The following is a 14,468-nucleotide window of genomic DNA, read 5'->3' as shown; positions in this document are numbered from 1 at the left end:
TCAGGTTTGAGCCGATTTAAAGATGGCGCCGGTGAGGTCGGCTGCCGTCACGACTGCTCCGACCACTTTTTCTTTGTCTTTGTTTTTTAAGTTAGTTTTCAGCGTTTCTAAATCGGCAAAATCATCACCATTGGGTACATTAGGTATGACAGTGACACTCTTGTTTCTATTGGTATACAATGTACTCACAATTCGAAGTTTTTAACTCCGGATCCGAGCTGGCCGAGTGAGATCTCGAGGGAGAACAAAGGGAAGCGGCGGCGGCCTAGAGGGAAGCGAGCCGGCGTCAGGAACAGGCTGAGAGCTCGTGCACACCGCACACCTCTGCCTAGCATCCTGCTCGCCAACGTCCAGTCACTGGAGAACAAGCTTGACGACCTCAGGGCAAGGATAAAGTTCCAGAGAGACATTCGGGACTGCAATCTCCTCTGCTTCACCGAGACATGGCTGAACCCAGCGGTGCCGGACCACGCCATCCAGCCGGCCGAGTTCTTCTCGGTTCACCGCATGGACAGGACACGGGACTCGGGGAAGTCAAGGGGAGGCGGCGTGTGTTTAATGGTGAACAACAACTGGTGCAACAGTGCGAACGTTGTTCCTCTCACACGCTCCTGCACACCAAATCTGGAACTACTGTCCATCATGTGTCGTCCTTTTTATCTACCTCGGGAATTTACATCGGTCATTGTAAGTGCCGTTTATATTCCACCACAAGCGGACACGGTCACCACCTTATGCGAGCTGCATGAGGCACTCACACAGCACCAGACACAACACCGGGACGCTGCGCTTATTGTGACGGGGGACTTTAATAGCGCCAACCTCAAACGCGCAGCGCCGAACTTTTATCAACACATCACCTGCCCCACCAGGGGTGAAAGGACACTGGACCACTGCTACACTACGGTCAAGGACGGCTACAAGGCACAATCCCGCCCCCCGTTTGGCAAATCTGATCACGCCGCCATCTTCCTCATGCCAAAATACAAACAAAGGCTGAAACAGGAAGTTCCGGTTCAGAGGAAGGTCGCGCGCTGGACGGATCAATCGGTGGCCGCGTTACAGGACGCACTCGATGACGCAGACTGGGGCATGTTCAGAAACAGCTCCGACGATGACGTCAACGTGTTTACGGAAGCGGTTGTGGGATTCATCGGGAAACTAGCGGATGATACCGTGGAGACAAAGACTATCACAACGTTTCCCAACCAGAAGCCGTGGGTGGATAAAACCATCCGCAACGCTCTGAGATCCCGCACCGCTGCCTACAACACGGGACTCATGACGGGGGACATGGACCCGTACAAAGCCGCGTCATATAACGTGCGGAGGGCGGTGAAAGAGGCGAAGCAGCGCTACGGGAGGAAACTAGAGTCACAACTCCAACAGAGTGACTCTAGGAGCCTGTGGCGGGGACTAAGGACAATAACGGACTATAAAGCACCAACAACCGGTATGACGAACGCGGCCGTGACTCTGGCAGACGAGCTGAACACTTTCTATGCTCGCTTCGAGGCTGCAGCTAAGGTTTCCAACAATGCTAGTGTTAGCGGCGGTAACGGCTGCAGACAGGAAGATACTGCCAGCACCGGAAACGTGCTCGTCATCTCCGAGCATGAAGTAAGGAGAGCCTTCAAGAGAGTGAACACCAGGAAAGCAGCAGGACCAGACGGCATCCCAGGTCGTATCCTAAGAGACTGCGCATACCAGCTAGCTCCTGTGTTCACTGAGATATTCAACATCTCTTTATCTCAGTCGGTGATCCCCACATGCTTCAAAGAGTCCATCATTGTTCCTGTCCCGAAGAAACCCCACCCTGCTTCTCTCAATGACTATCGCCCTGTAGCCCTCACCTCAGTAGTGATGAAGTGCTTTGAACGCCTGGTCAGAGACTTCATCATTTCTTCACTACCAGACACACTGGACCCACTACAGTTCGCTTACCGTCCAAATCGTTCCACAGACGATGCCATCTCTCATCTCCTCCACACATCACTCACTCACTTGGACACTAGAAGGGGGAATTATGTTAAAATGCTCTTCATAGACTACAGCTCTGCATTTAACACCATAATTCCCTCCACACTCACCACCAAGCTGGAGCATCTGGGACTCAGCTCATCTATGTGTCAGTGGATCTCCAGCTTCCTAACTGGCAGACCACAGGCAGTAAGGATGGGCGGACATGTCTCAGCCTCCACCACTCTCAGCACTGGAGCCCCCCAGGGGTGTGTTCTGAGCCCCCTGCTGTACTCTTTGTACACATATGACTGTGTGGCCACTACCAGCTCCACCACCATCATCAAGTTTGCTGACGACACCGTCGTGGTGGGCCTGATCTCTGATAACAACGAGACGGCCTACCTGAAGGAGATTAGGAATCTGGAGAACTGGTGCCAGAGGAACAACCTCCTTCTAAACGTCAGTAAGACAAAGGAGCTGATAGTGGACTTCAGCACTAAGCAGGAGAGGAACTACCAGACCCCCGTCATCAACGAGTGCCCAGTGGAGAGAGTGGACAGCTTCAAATACCTCGGAGTTCACATCACGCAGGACCTGTCATGGTCCTGTCACATCAACACCGTGGTGAAAAAGGCCCGACAGCGTCTCTACCACCTCAGACGCTTGAGAGACTTCCAACTGCCCTCCAAGGTGCTCAGGAACTTTTACTCGTGCACCATAGAGAGCATCCTGGCGGGAAACATCTTAACCTGGTTCGGGAACAGCACCATGCAGGACAGACGAGCTCTACAGAGGGTTGTGCGGTCAGCTGAGCGCACCATCCGCTCCGAGCTCCCTGACCTGCACTCAATCTACAGCAGGCGGTGCTGGACCAAGGCCAGGAAGATCGTGAAGGACCTCAGCCATCCCAACAACAGACTGTTCTCTCTGCTGAGGTCAGGAAAGCGATTCCGCTCCCTGAAGACCAACACAGAGAGACTGAGGAGGAGCTTCTTCCTGCAGGCGATACGGTCTCTCAATCACACCACCACACAGTACTGACCCACACATACAGTTCTTACACACACACTGGACTTTCTGGACATTGTTTTTGCACAACACTGGTCACTATATTCTTCATTTCCAGTTAATACTTGTACAGCTGCTGTTATTGTGTATATATTTATTTATATTTAGATTTCTTCATACATTCTTATATAGTTCTATATTGTGTATTGTGTTGTACAGTTATTTTATTTTCAACTTTAATTTATATATTTTATCTTATTCTTCCCAGTTAAATTTACCCTTCATTCTAATTTGTGTTGTACAGTTATTTCATTTTTAACCTTAATTTATATTTTATTCCTTCCTAGTTAAATTTACCCTTTTTAATTTTGCATATTTATTTCCTATCTTATTCATAGCCTTTCCTTTTTTTGTTTTCTTTAGGTCACGAGTAGTTGTCCAAGCATTTCACTACATATCGTACTGTGTATGACTGTGTACGTGACAAATAAAATTTGAATTTGAATTAGAATTTTTAAGGTCCTGTTGCTCACCTACAAGGCTTTAAAATAGTTTTGCACTTTCATATCTCTCTGCCTTTTTGCACCCCTATATTCCATCCTGTGCGCTCTGGTCTCAGGATATTGGCCTTCTAAGGGTTCCTAAAGCGAGAAGAAAAACCATTTTCTTCTCGTGCCCCATCTTTGGGGCAGGCATGCTCTGTGGGGGGGTTTCAAAGCTAAGTTAAAGACCCACATGTTCACCCTATCCTATGTGTCTTAATTGTATGCCTAAAGTTTTTACTGGTTCTTATTGCTATTCCCTTTTGTTTTATCTTTTTTTTAAAGTGTAGTTTTCTTTTCGTGTTGTTTTATTTATCTTCAAATAGCTGTTCAGCACTATGTTTGAAAGCATATATATCATTAAGAATCTCTGCTTTGGGGTATTATTGGATCATTGCTACTTGTTTAAAAAATAAATAAATAAAAATCACAGTATCTTCAAGCATGTAAGGCATCTTTATTTAGGCTGGTACCATATATACAACAATTTGCTGATGGACGACAGATTAACTACATTCAAATGCCATTCGCTCAACTTAAGCTCACATGAAATCATGACAACTTATAGACTGAAGGTCTGAAAATGGAAAAGTTACTTGTGTTTTAAAATGTCAAAGGAAAACATTAAATTTCAATCACAACATCTTATGATGTCTCATGTATCGTTATAAATGACAGCACCTGCTGCTGCCCAGTGTCGTGTTTCAGTTGAATGCATAACAATCATCCCCCAGGCACACCAAGTACAAATTCAACATTTTCCATCTACTGACCTATTTGTCCATCCATGGCATGCATTTCAATTACAGAGTTCCTGTGGTCCAAAACACACTTTGTCTTTTTCAAAGAAAAGCGGGTCTCCACATTAATGGACAAACATCTAAGTGTGACAGCTGAAGTGCTGTTTCAGTCCCATTCATGTTTTCACTTTAGCCTCATAAAGCAGAGCTGTACTTTCATCCTTCTCTCACTTTGGCAGCGAGTGAAGCGTTCTCCTGTCGAATCGCTTTGTAGTCTTCCAGAATCCTCTCCAGGTTAGCCACAGTTTTGTTTCCGTTTTCTGTCTCAATCTAACAGAGAATAACACAAAATGACCAAAAGACCAAAGATTTTTTTAAAAGACATGTTGCCTGTGGTGACTAAAGACAAACATGGATAAAAATATAATTACTGTGTGCCTACTATGGACCTGCTACAGGTATAATGTAGCTTAGCAAATACAACAACAAACAAAAAGACCTCAGCAATCTGTGACTGTTGCTGGTCAACTAATAGCCCTCAAATTTCAAGTCTAATACTTTTTCCTTGTTGGTTTGTTTTCATAAATACAGTATTGAATAAAACTCTCAGCTAAGACTAAATATTTAAACTAAAGAGAAAAATCTGTAAACCTCTTTGACAGCATTGTCTGTGGGGATTGGTGGGTAGAGGTTTGAGGCAATAACCCACAGGAAGAACATCCTCGGGGAAAAGGGTGACCTGAGCAGGAGATTTCTAAGTTTATAAAGGAGAGGCAGCTACTTTGGGTCCAAATCAAGAGCAGGTTTTAACCTTGAGGAGGGCAGAGCGGATCCACAAGCACGGAAACAAGAAAGAGAAAGGAGCGGATGAGGTTCTTTCAGGACACTTTTTAATACGTGTAAAAGTCTACTGGAGGAGAAAAATAACAGAAAGCTGCCACCCAGCAGGACCTTGAAGAGCACACCAAGACTCAATTATGTGACCCTGAGAACACCCCACTTCGCACAAGCATGTGCCTCGTCTCACTGAGCCAGTCTTCAGGTTTGATACTGCGCCTCCCAAATGGTCTGAAATTAATCTTGTGGTAAATAAAGCTGCCTTGGCACCAGGACCAAATGGCATGCCTCATAAGGTGTACAAGAACTGTCCCATGGTGCTGAAGCTCCTCTGGAAACTGATGAGAATAGCCTGGAAGTCCCAAGCCATCCCCTCAGAGTACAGCCAAGCAGTCGCCACCTTTACACTTCAAGAGGCCACAACCAGCTGGCATCAGCTTGGAAAAGGCATTGCAATGGGTTGCTCAACCTCACCTATCCTTTCTACCACGGCCTTCAACATCCTGCTCATCGGGTCACAGTTAACTACATCCCGCAGCTCTTTCCAGGCTGGACAACTTTGACTTTTGATTCTATTCCAATGTAACACAGCAATCAACACTGCAGCAGTCGAACTATAAATCCTACCTGCTCCTCGAGATCTCGAATCTCTCTCAGGATTGTACCGGTGTCTTCAATGGTTTGGATTAGCTGATTACAGTTCTACAGAAGAATCAAAGATGATGAAAGCATTTGTTGTTGATAGTCATCAAGGGTATAGTAATATATGATACACAGACAAACAGTGACATACTTCATGCAAGGCTGCCAGGTACTTGTAGGATTTGCGGACGGTTTCGTCTTTTTTGGCATCCTACACAAATCATACATGACAAATATTTATTGACAAAATAAACACAGGAGCAACTGATTTCTCTGGAAAAAAAGAAAACAATCAAGTCAGGGAATGACAAGATTAAAGAGCATCTATCCCATCGCTGGGAAGAACTCAAACCTCTTTTTACTAAACATTTGTTCAATGAAGAAAAAAAATTTGCTGAGAAATGGTAAAATGCTAAAAAGAAATCATCCTCATAATTATGCATAACATTTCTGAACAATGAGACAGAAGAGTTCCAATCCTGTGAAAATAAAAATTCTCTACTACCTTAAAGACCAGCTCATCAGTCACAGCAAATGTCCTGTCTAGTTTTCCAGTCAGATTATTGATCTCTTTCTGGAGCTCCTTAGTGTCTGATAAAATCTGAAAGGAAAGTGAACAGTGTTAAATCTGAATTTTTAAGGTGCAAGATTTTCAAATCACCAGGATTTGAACTTGTCTGAGATTTTAGCAGATGCACACATGGTGCGAATGTGAAAGTCCTACATGACTTCCCTTCTTGAGATCTTGCATTCAGAAGATTTTCAGAAAACTTGACCTCGACTGAAATTCAAACGTATGAGATTTTTAGTAGATGCACATATGGTCTGTCTAAGGAGCTTGGAAAGAAAAGAGTCTGGACTTCTTTAAGTTTCTTGAAGATGTTTCACCTCTCATCCGAGAAGCTTCTTCAGTTCTAAGAGCAACTGGTGGAGAGTCTCAGATTTTTAAGCCCTATGGGAGTGTCCTTACTGATCCTCTGCCTAGTCACACGAGCCAGGGTGTATACCCACACCCGTTTTTAAACCTTGGCTCGTGTGTGATTGCTCTTTCTACCAACTGCTCTTAGAAATGAAGAAGTTTCTCGGATAAGAGGTGAAACGTCTTCAAGAAACTTAAAGTCCAGACGCTTCTCTTTCCAAACTCCTTAGACTGCGATGACCTGGATGACTGAAAACCTTCACTCTAGGATTTTGGTACACGTTTCAAAATTTCTGCGTCGCCTCGTTCTAGAGTTATCGCATTCACAAACTTGAGTGTTCACGCCACCTGCCAGCCTGTACACCAGACCTCATCAACCTTTTATGGCTGAGGGGTAAAAACAGAGAGAAAACCCAAACAATCAAAAGACCTCATGAGGACACGGTGACTCCTACAAACCGGGCTCAGAGAGAAGCAAACATTTGCCATTACTTGTTGTGGGTGAGGGGAAAAGAAGAGAGCAGAGGACAAAAAGTACACTATGGAAGCAAGACAGAATTTAACTACAAAAAGTTGTATTTCCTGCGAAAATGCAGTGTGAATGTCTTGTAGTAGAAACTGCTAAAAACAGCAGAGGAAGCAGAACTTGCTGCTGAAAAGAGTTGTAAAAGCTGAACTGCTTGCTAAAGATGGCTGTATTTGAAAGGGTACAGTGAAGAGTGTCGAGAAAGCTGAGTGTATGCAAGCAGGCTAACATGTGTGGCAATCGCCACAGGTAGGATTCAAACCTTCGCCACGGCGGCTGCTCATACTACTGAGCCAAACCAGTTCTGATGCCAACCAAAGATATAATGAAAAAAATCAATTTGCACTGATAAGAGCAGAAGAAACAAAAATTGTGCTGAAAAGAGGTGAACTTTTGAACTTTGTGCTGAAAACAGCAGAAGAAACAGAAAATTGTGTTGAAAATAGTGAAAAAGCTCAACTTTCTGCCGGAAAGAGTTGAAAAACTGAATATTCTGCTGAAGAGGGGTGAAGAAGCTGAAATTTGTGTTGAAAAGAGTTTAAAAAAAAGTTGAACTGTTTACTGAATTTTTTTTTTTTTGTCCTAAGCAGGATTTGAACCCGGGCCTCCCGCTCTGAGAACGGCTGCTCATCTTACTGAGCTAAAACAAGGCTCAGCTCAGCGAGCTAAGCTGGTGATCACACTGATAATGTGGTCCCATTCAGTAAAATGGGCCAAAAGAATGGCATAAAAAGCTTAATATCTCAAAAAGTATAAAAGTTATGAGTACCAAAAGATATAGCTGGCATTAGCAGAAAGAGCAGAACAGTTGAAAATTTGAATGGTGAAAATCGGCTGAAAACTGAAGAAGTAGTTAACCAGCAAAGGTCGGAGCAACTAGAACTAGAAAAAGTTGCATTTCCTGCGAAAATGCAGTGTGAATGCCTTGTACTGGAATATAAGAGTACACTAAGCAGTGTCAATAAAGCAGAGTACATGCAAGCAGGGAAGATGTGCAGCAAATGTCACATGTAGGATTTGAACCTGCGCCACTAGATCTCACAGCGGCTGCTCTTCCTATTGAGCCAAACCAGCTCTGATCTCAAACAAAGATATGATGAGAGAAAAAATGTTCACTGTGCAGAAGAAGCTAAATGGTGCTGAAAAGAGGTGAAAATGCTGAAAATTGTGCTGAAAAGAGCAGAAGAGGCTAAAAATTGTGCCGAAAAGAGGTGAAAAAGCTGAAAATTGTGCTGAAAAGGGCAGAAGAGGCTAAAAGTTGTGCCGAAAAGAGGTGAAAAAGCTGAAAATTGTACTCAAAAGAGGTGAATCAGCAGAATTCTTTTGCTGAAAAGAGGTTAAGAAGTAGAACTTTGCGCTGAAAACAGGTGAATTAGCAGAATTTCTGCTGAAAAGAGGTAAAGAAGCTGAAGTTTGTGCTAAAAACAGCTGAAGAAGCTGGAATTTGTGCTGAAAAGTAGTGAAAAACTAAAAATTCTGCTAAAAAGAGGTGAAAAAGCTGAAATTTGCATGGAAAAGAGTTAAAACTGTTGAAATGTTAACTGAAGAAAATGTTGCCATAAGCGGGATTCGAACCCGGCCCGCCTGCTCTGAGAGCGGCTGCTCATCTCACTGAGCTAAAACATGGCTCAGCTCGGCGAGCTAAGCTGGTGATCACACTGATAATGTGGTCCCATTCAGCGAAATGGCATAAAAAGCTTAATATCTCAAAAAGTATAAAAGGTATGAGCGCCAAAAGATATAGCACGCTTCAGCGGAAAGAGCTGAACAGTTTAAAGTTTGAATGGTGAAAATCAGCTGAAAACTAAGGGAGTAGTTAACCAGCAAAGGTCTGAGCAACTAGAATAGTAAGGTAGAAGAATAAAGTATAAAGAGAAACAGGAACTCAATAGTGTGAATGCCTGTGAAGCATTCACACAATAAGGTAGAAGAACAAAGTTTAAAGAGAAACAGGATCTCAATAGTGTGAATGCCTTGAGGCATTCACACTATTATAACTAGATGAGTGAAGAAGAAATGGTGAGTGAGCCTGCAGCAGCCCAGGCGTACTGCTTCAGGGTTACCTGATCCAGCCCTAACAAGTACTCTGCTAGGGTGATAAGATATGGGGTGATATCTGAGGACATTAAGTTAAGATCGGGCCTGTTTATTCAAGATCTTGTATTATAGGGTGGCTGTAGCTCAGGTGGCAGAGCAGGTCAGCCACTAATCAGAAGGTCGGTGGTTCGATCCCAGGCTGCCTCCTGGCTGCATGCCAAATATCCTTGGGCAAGATACTAACCCCATGTTTGCCTACTGGTGGTGGTCAGAGGGCCCGGTGGCGCCAGTGTCCGGCAGCCTCGCCTCTGTCAGTGCGCTCCAGGGCAGCTGTGGCTACAATGTAGCTTGCCATCGCCAGTGTGTGAATGTGTGTGTGAATGGGTGAATGACTGAATGTAGTGTGAAGCGCTTTGGGGTCCTTAGGGACTAGAAAAGCGCTATACAAATGCAGGCCATTTACCATTTACCATTTGTATTATGTGCAAAGGACTTTAAATCCTAGATATCCCAGGGAGCCAATAAACAGAAGCTGGGAGAAATACACTATATTGCCAAAATTATTCACGCACCATCCAAATAATCGAATTCATGCAGCTCAATAATTTCTATGGCCACAGGTGTATAAAAATCAGGAACCTAGGTATGCAGACTGCTGGTCTGGTCATAGGACATGTAAAAATCACTAATTAAGATTCCTTCAGTTCTTGGTTTTAAACATACCTTTGTAATTTCCTCCTTCTGTTTCTTGATGTTGCTGACAATCTCTAGAATTCTCTGAGTGTACGCTGAGCGAGACGCATCTTGAGGAAGATTTTCTAACTCTGTTACCTACGTTAGAAGCAAACGGGGACAAAAGACCAGCACATTTATTACATTCAGCAGCCAAAACACATATTTTGCAAACTAATCCTTCCAACTACTTGCCATAACCATTATAAACCTTATATTACGAAACAAGCTTCAAAGAATGAATGACCTAATTTGATGTATTGGAGATGCACTACTTTAGAAAAGGGATCTGTGGAGCAAATTTCCTTGCCTTTTCTCATGACATTTTTTTCAGGCTTAGAAAATACAATTTTCACGTTATTTAAAGGTATATCAACCACTCAACGTTACAAATTAAAATCATTTTTAATGTTTTTAAATTTGTCTATGTCAACCCCAATAAAAATGTAATTAGTATCTTCAATACCAGCTGTTTGTATGCATCTTCCTTCTTCTTGGCCTCCTCTGTAGAAACACGGATCTTTTCATGCAAAGACTTGATTTCGGACAGCTTCTTGGATGATTCCACCTGCGGAAAATACACAAAAATGATCAAACTGTACATTTATTGTTAAAGAAAAGCAAAAGGCCTGTTACACGACATACATCTTTGCTGCTGCAGATGTCTTTGAGTCTGCGATATTCATCAACGAGTGGAGCACGGTGTTTCTCCCACTGAGATGCCAGGTTCACGACTCGCTTAGCACTGGCCTCTACCAGAGCCTGCAGAGAGGAAGGCACATATATATAGTGGATCTGTGAGACCTGCTTGGCTGGGTGACATCAAGCATCAGCTCCTACCTGAAGTTTCAGCAGGTTATTATCTGCATCTGGCAGAAGATCAATTGTTTTCTTCTTCACTTGGATTTTCTCTTCTTTTTCAGAGTTTCTCAGTTCTCTCTGTTTCAGCTCATCCAACACCTGCACCACACCACAAATAAATAAAAATGATATTATTATATGCATCTACAGGTTATTCTGTTACATCATTAGCCACGTCGCCGTGCATATTTGTGAATCTTGAATCAGGAAACAATCATTTGTGCTCATTTTGCTCTTTTCAGAGATTGTGACAATTCATATCCTCCACAGGTTCTTACATTTCTGTCAGCACCTTTCAGTATACTGTCACTTCTGTCTGTGAGATGAACAGACTGACAGTGTCAGGAGTAAAGAAAAGGAAGCAGAACAAGAAGTGGTAACGAAGAATTTACCACTCCTACGCATGTTGCAACCCATAACTCTCACCATGTTATGGATTACAGACCTCAAACCGCCAAGACAGATCTGTTTAACTCCCCTGACCTCTAGACTGGTGTAGACTTCCCATTGAGATGTTGCTGGGAACAAAGGAAATATGAAATATCCTATTTAGCCTTCTGCTACTGCAACCTGACTCCAGATAAGCAAAAGATTATAGAGAGAACGACAGATGGATTTTGTCATCCTTGTTGATCTTCGTCTTACTTTATAAATCTAGAGCAAACCTGGGCATTGTACGGCCACATTCAGCCCTTTGGTTATGTCTGACTGAACCAGTTGAGATCAATGGGAAGTATAGCTCATGCAGTTTGTCCAGCTTTTCAGCCACCAAACACTCTGATGCATGTTACATCTCATAATGACTCAAATTGTAATCCTTAAATACAGGAATCATCTCTCTACAAGCTTTACATCTGACGTCGTGTTAAAAAAAACCCTCTACACTCTCTCTCTCTCTTTAATGTAAGATGACATCATTTGGCCCTTGCAACTCGCAGGACTCATCAACGTCTGTTCCAACAGTGAGGGTTTTGTTCTTGGAGGTAACTGAATGTTTGGATATGCTCGAGCTGAAACAAGACAAACTGGGAAGTGTCATATTTTTCAAATTCTTCATTCCATACTTAGTGTTGAGTTGAACAAAAGTCCACTGCCATAACATTTTGGTGATTGTTAAGTTACGTACAGGCGACTTGCCATATGAAACAAATGCAAATGGAGAATGTGAAGTTGCTTTTACATGCACAGTGCCAGAGCAGTGCTCTCTGCCTGCCCATCTGTATAGCATTACTTGCTGGGTGTTGCAACATCCATCAATTAACGAATTCACGTTACGTTTTGATTTTGCATTTTATATAAGAACATTAGCAGTGGAGGTAAATAACTGTTCTACGCTTTCATGTTCAGAAATATAAATCAGCAACAATCACAGAGTGCAAGCGTCACTTCCCGTCTTCTGTCTTGCTCGTTCGGTGTGGACAAGCTCTATTTTAATTGCTGCAATCAAATACGTATGTTTTATAGAAAGGCTCAACGTTATGATTCTATTATAATTATAATATAAAATGTAAATATGATTATATAATTACAGAATCCTTGAACAAATTTAAAAGGTCTAAGCATATAGTGTAGCAAGCCTGCAAATGAATGTACGTCCATGCTGCTCCCCCTGGTGGATACACAAGACATTACCGTCGACGTTCCTAGATGCTGCTTAGGGGCATTTAGCCCTCGTGATTACATCACCCACGTCACCAGCTTTTAAAGCCTACTGAAGACAACCTGAGAAAAACACTTCTTTTATTCCAAAATGCTGGGACAGCACTGAGGTACATGAAAAACAACTTAGAATAAAGTAAAAAACAAAAACAAAAATAAATTAAAACGCTTAAATGTCTAAGTGGGCATTACATAATTCAAAATAAAGGGTGACAAACGAGCTCTTTGGAGCAACTCTTTAAAAATCACTTACAAGTTTTGCCTTCTGTCCCTCGTTCCTCTAATTGAAACCTTTCACCAAATGTTTTCTATCATTAGTAGCAATACTTAAGTGGAAAAAATGAAGTAAGATATGAAAGACACATTTGTAACATGAACAATTCAATCAACTTAGTCAATAATGACTTCTCCATTTCAGATAAGTAGGAAAAACAGCTATACACTCCAGTTTCCTCTCAGGAGAAAGAGACTAGAGTAAATGACATCTTTGCAGTGTATTCAGTTCTTATTTATGAATGAAAACGGGAGAAAGAGAAAAAAGTAACTATTGACTGCCACCAGTCCATCGGGTTCATCTTAGGTGAGCTTACCTGAGCGCTGGTAACACTCATGTGCTTCATGTCTGCTGCTAGATGGTCAACCTCACTGCAAAGCTGCTGGAATTGCTGCTGAAGGTAAGCCAACTCCTCCTGCTGACCCAGCTGTACATCCCCCTCTGACTGATGATTAGTCGGGATGGTTTTTGCTACTGGAGGCAATTCCTGTAGAACACACACACACACACACACACACACACACACTTTAAGGGGGAAGTAGGTTACACCCTGGACAGGTTGCCCATGCTAACACAGAGACAAACAACTACTGACAGCTATGGGCAATTTAAAATCTCCAGTTAATTAACAACTACTAATTAACAAAAACATGTAGTTGGTGCATGTCTTTAGAAAAAACTAGGGTACCTGGAGGCACGGGGAGAACATGTAAACTCTACAGAGCAAAGGCCAAGTCTATTTGTTGTAACAATGCGTACTTTCACAGAACAAACTTTGCATTAAAATTTCCTGTTTGAATCTGTAAACATACGGAGTCACAGACAGGATCCATCAGGAAGTTGCTCAACTCAGGAGCTATTAGAACTACAGTGAAAATCTTTCTTGTTATAAGAAACAAAAGCAATTCTAAAGAGTTTTCAGGCACTTAGTTTGCAGCATTACTGAAATAAAACTTCATTTCAATTTACTGAGCCCAAAGTAATGACGTGTAAAGGTAAGTTTATTGTTATCTGTATCTAATTTAGTAGTGGAAAGAGAGGCTGTGTGGTAGAAGTAAACCACACAATCATTCAACTTTTAAGTTTCTTTTTTCAGTGAAATTTCTTACACAGGCTGAAGGATGTGATGTAGGCTTTGTGAGACCTGAGAGATACATTCAGGACCAAACTTACAGATTCAAAGACAGGATGTGTTAAATGCCCCACAAAAAAAGAATTCAAACTGTCAAGCAGGTTGTTTTAGGTTTGCTGAGGTGGTCAAACTTCAATCAGAATGCATTCATTTGTTGGACAAAGTGTAAATTAGGCTGAAAAAAATGTTTTCACTGGTTAAGAGTTTTGTGAGGATCAAACTGTATGTATGCAGTTGTTTTAAACAATGCTGAGGTCTCTACCTGTGTGAAGTTGAACTTCTGTGTGTGGGTGAAGTGTGTGCCCTTGGTCAGGATGTGGCCGGGTTGAACGGAGCCTTTGAAGGCCTGCAGGAGCTCACACAGGTCAGAGGTGGAGCGAGAAACACCAAAGGCACTATGAGAAGAGGGCAGGGCAGCAGAACGCAGTTGGTCCTCGATCCGTTTATGCAACCGGGTGAATTTCCGTAAGCAATATTCCTGTTACACAACATCCAATAAACATGTTCATACAGAGGTGTACAAGGAGTTAACACTTTCAAATTTGGTGCATTTAGACAGAGCATACTCAACAGGGTATAGTTAATACTATATCGACT

General features: G+C 42.6%; 1 protein-coding gene across 3 annotated transcripts in view; it reads right to left on the bottom strand.

Annotated features, from left to right (window-relative positions):
- Nucleotides 1-3,949: 3,949 nt before the first annotated feature.
- Nucleotides 3,950-14,468, bottom strand: part of ccdc22 (CCC complex scaffolding subunit CCDC22) — a 26,633-nt gene continuing 16,114 nt past the window's right edge. For all 3 annotated transcript variants that reach the window (XM_085445071.1, XM_085445072.1, XM_085445070.1), the window contains 10 exons: nt 14,134-14,349; nt 13,056-13,226; nt 10,786-10,905; nt 10,591-10,707; nt 10,412-10,513; nt 9,937-10,044; nt 6,237-6,332; nt 5,883-5,942; nt 5,717-5,791; nt 3,950-4,582 (listed from right to left, as the gene is read on the bottom strand). In XM_085445071.1, the coding sequence (XP_085301197.1) occupies nt 4,469-4,582; nt 5,717-5,791; nt 5,883-5,942; nt 6,237-6,332; nt 9,937-10,044; nt 10,412-10,513; nt 10,591-10,707; nt 10,786-10,905; nt 13,056-13,226; nt 14,134-14,349 (1,179 nt within the window). In that variant the 3' untranslated portion in view covers nt 3,950-4,468. The remainder of the gene's footprint in view (nt 4,583-5,716; nt 5,792-5,882; nt 5,943-6,236; nt 6,333-9,936; nt 10,045-10,411; nt 10,514-10,590; nt 10,708-10,785; nt 10,906-13,055; nt 13,227-14,133; nt 14,350-14,468) is intronic.

The sequence above is a fragment of the Copadichromis virginalis genome, linkage group LG20 (genome assembly GCF_057382275.1).
Source record: "Copadichromis virginalis isolate Kocher_CV1m ecotype Utaka linkage group LG20, C_Virginalis_male_GT1.1, whole genome shotgun sequence".
Lineage (NCBI taxonomy): Eukaryota > Metazoa > Chordata > Actinopteri > Cichliformes > Cichlidae > Copadichromis > Copadichromis virginalis.
Note: the sequence above shows the minus strand (reverse complement) of the source record. Positions and strands in the feature narration are given on the sequence as shown.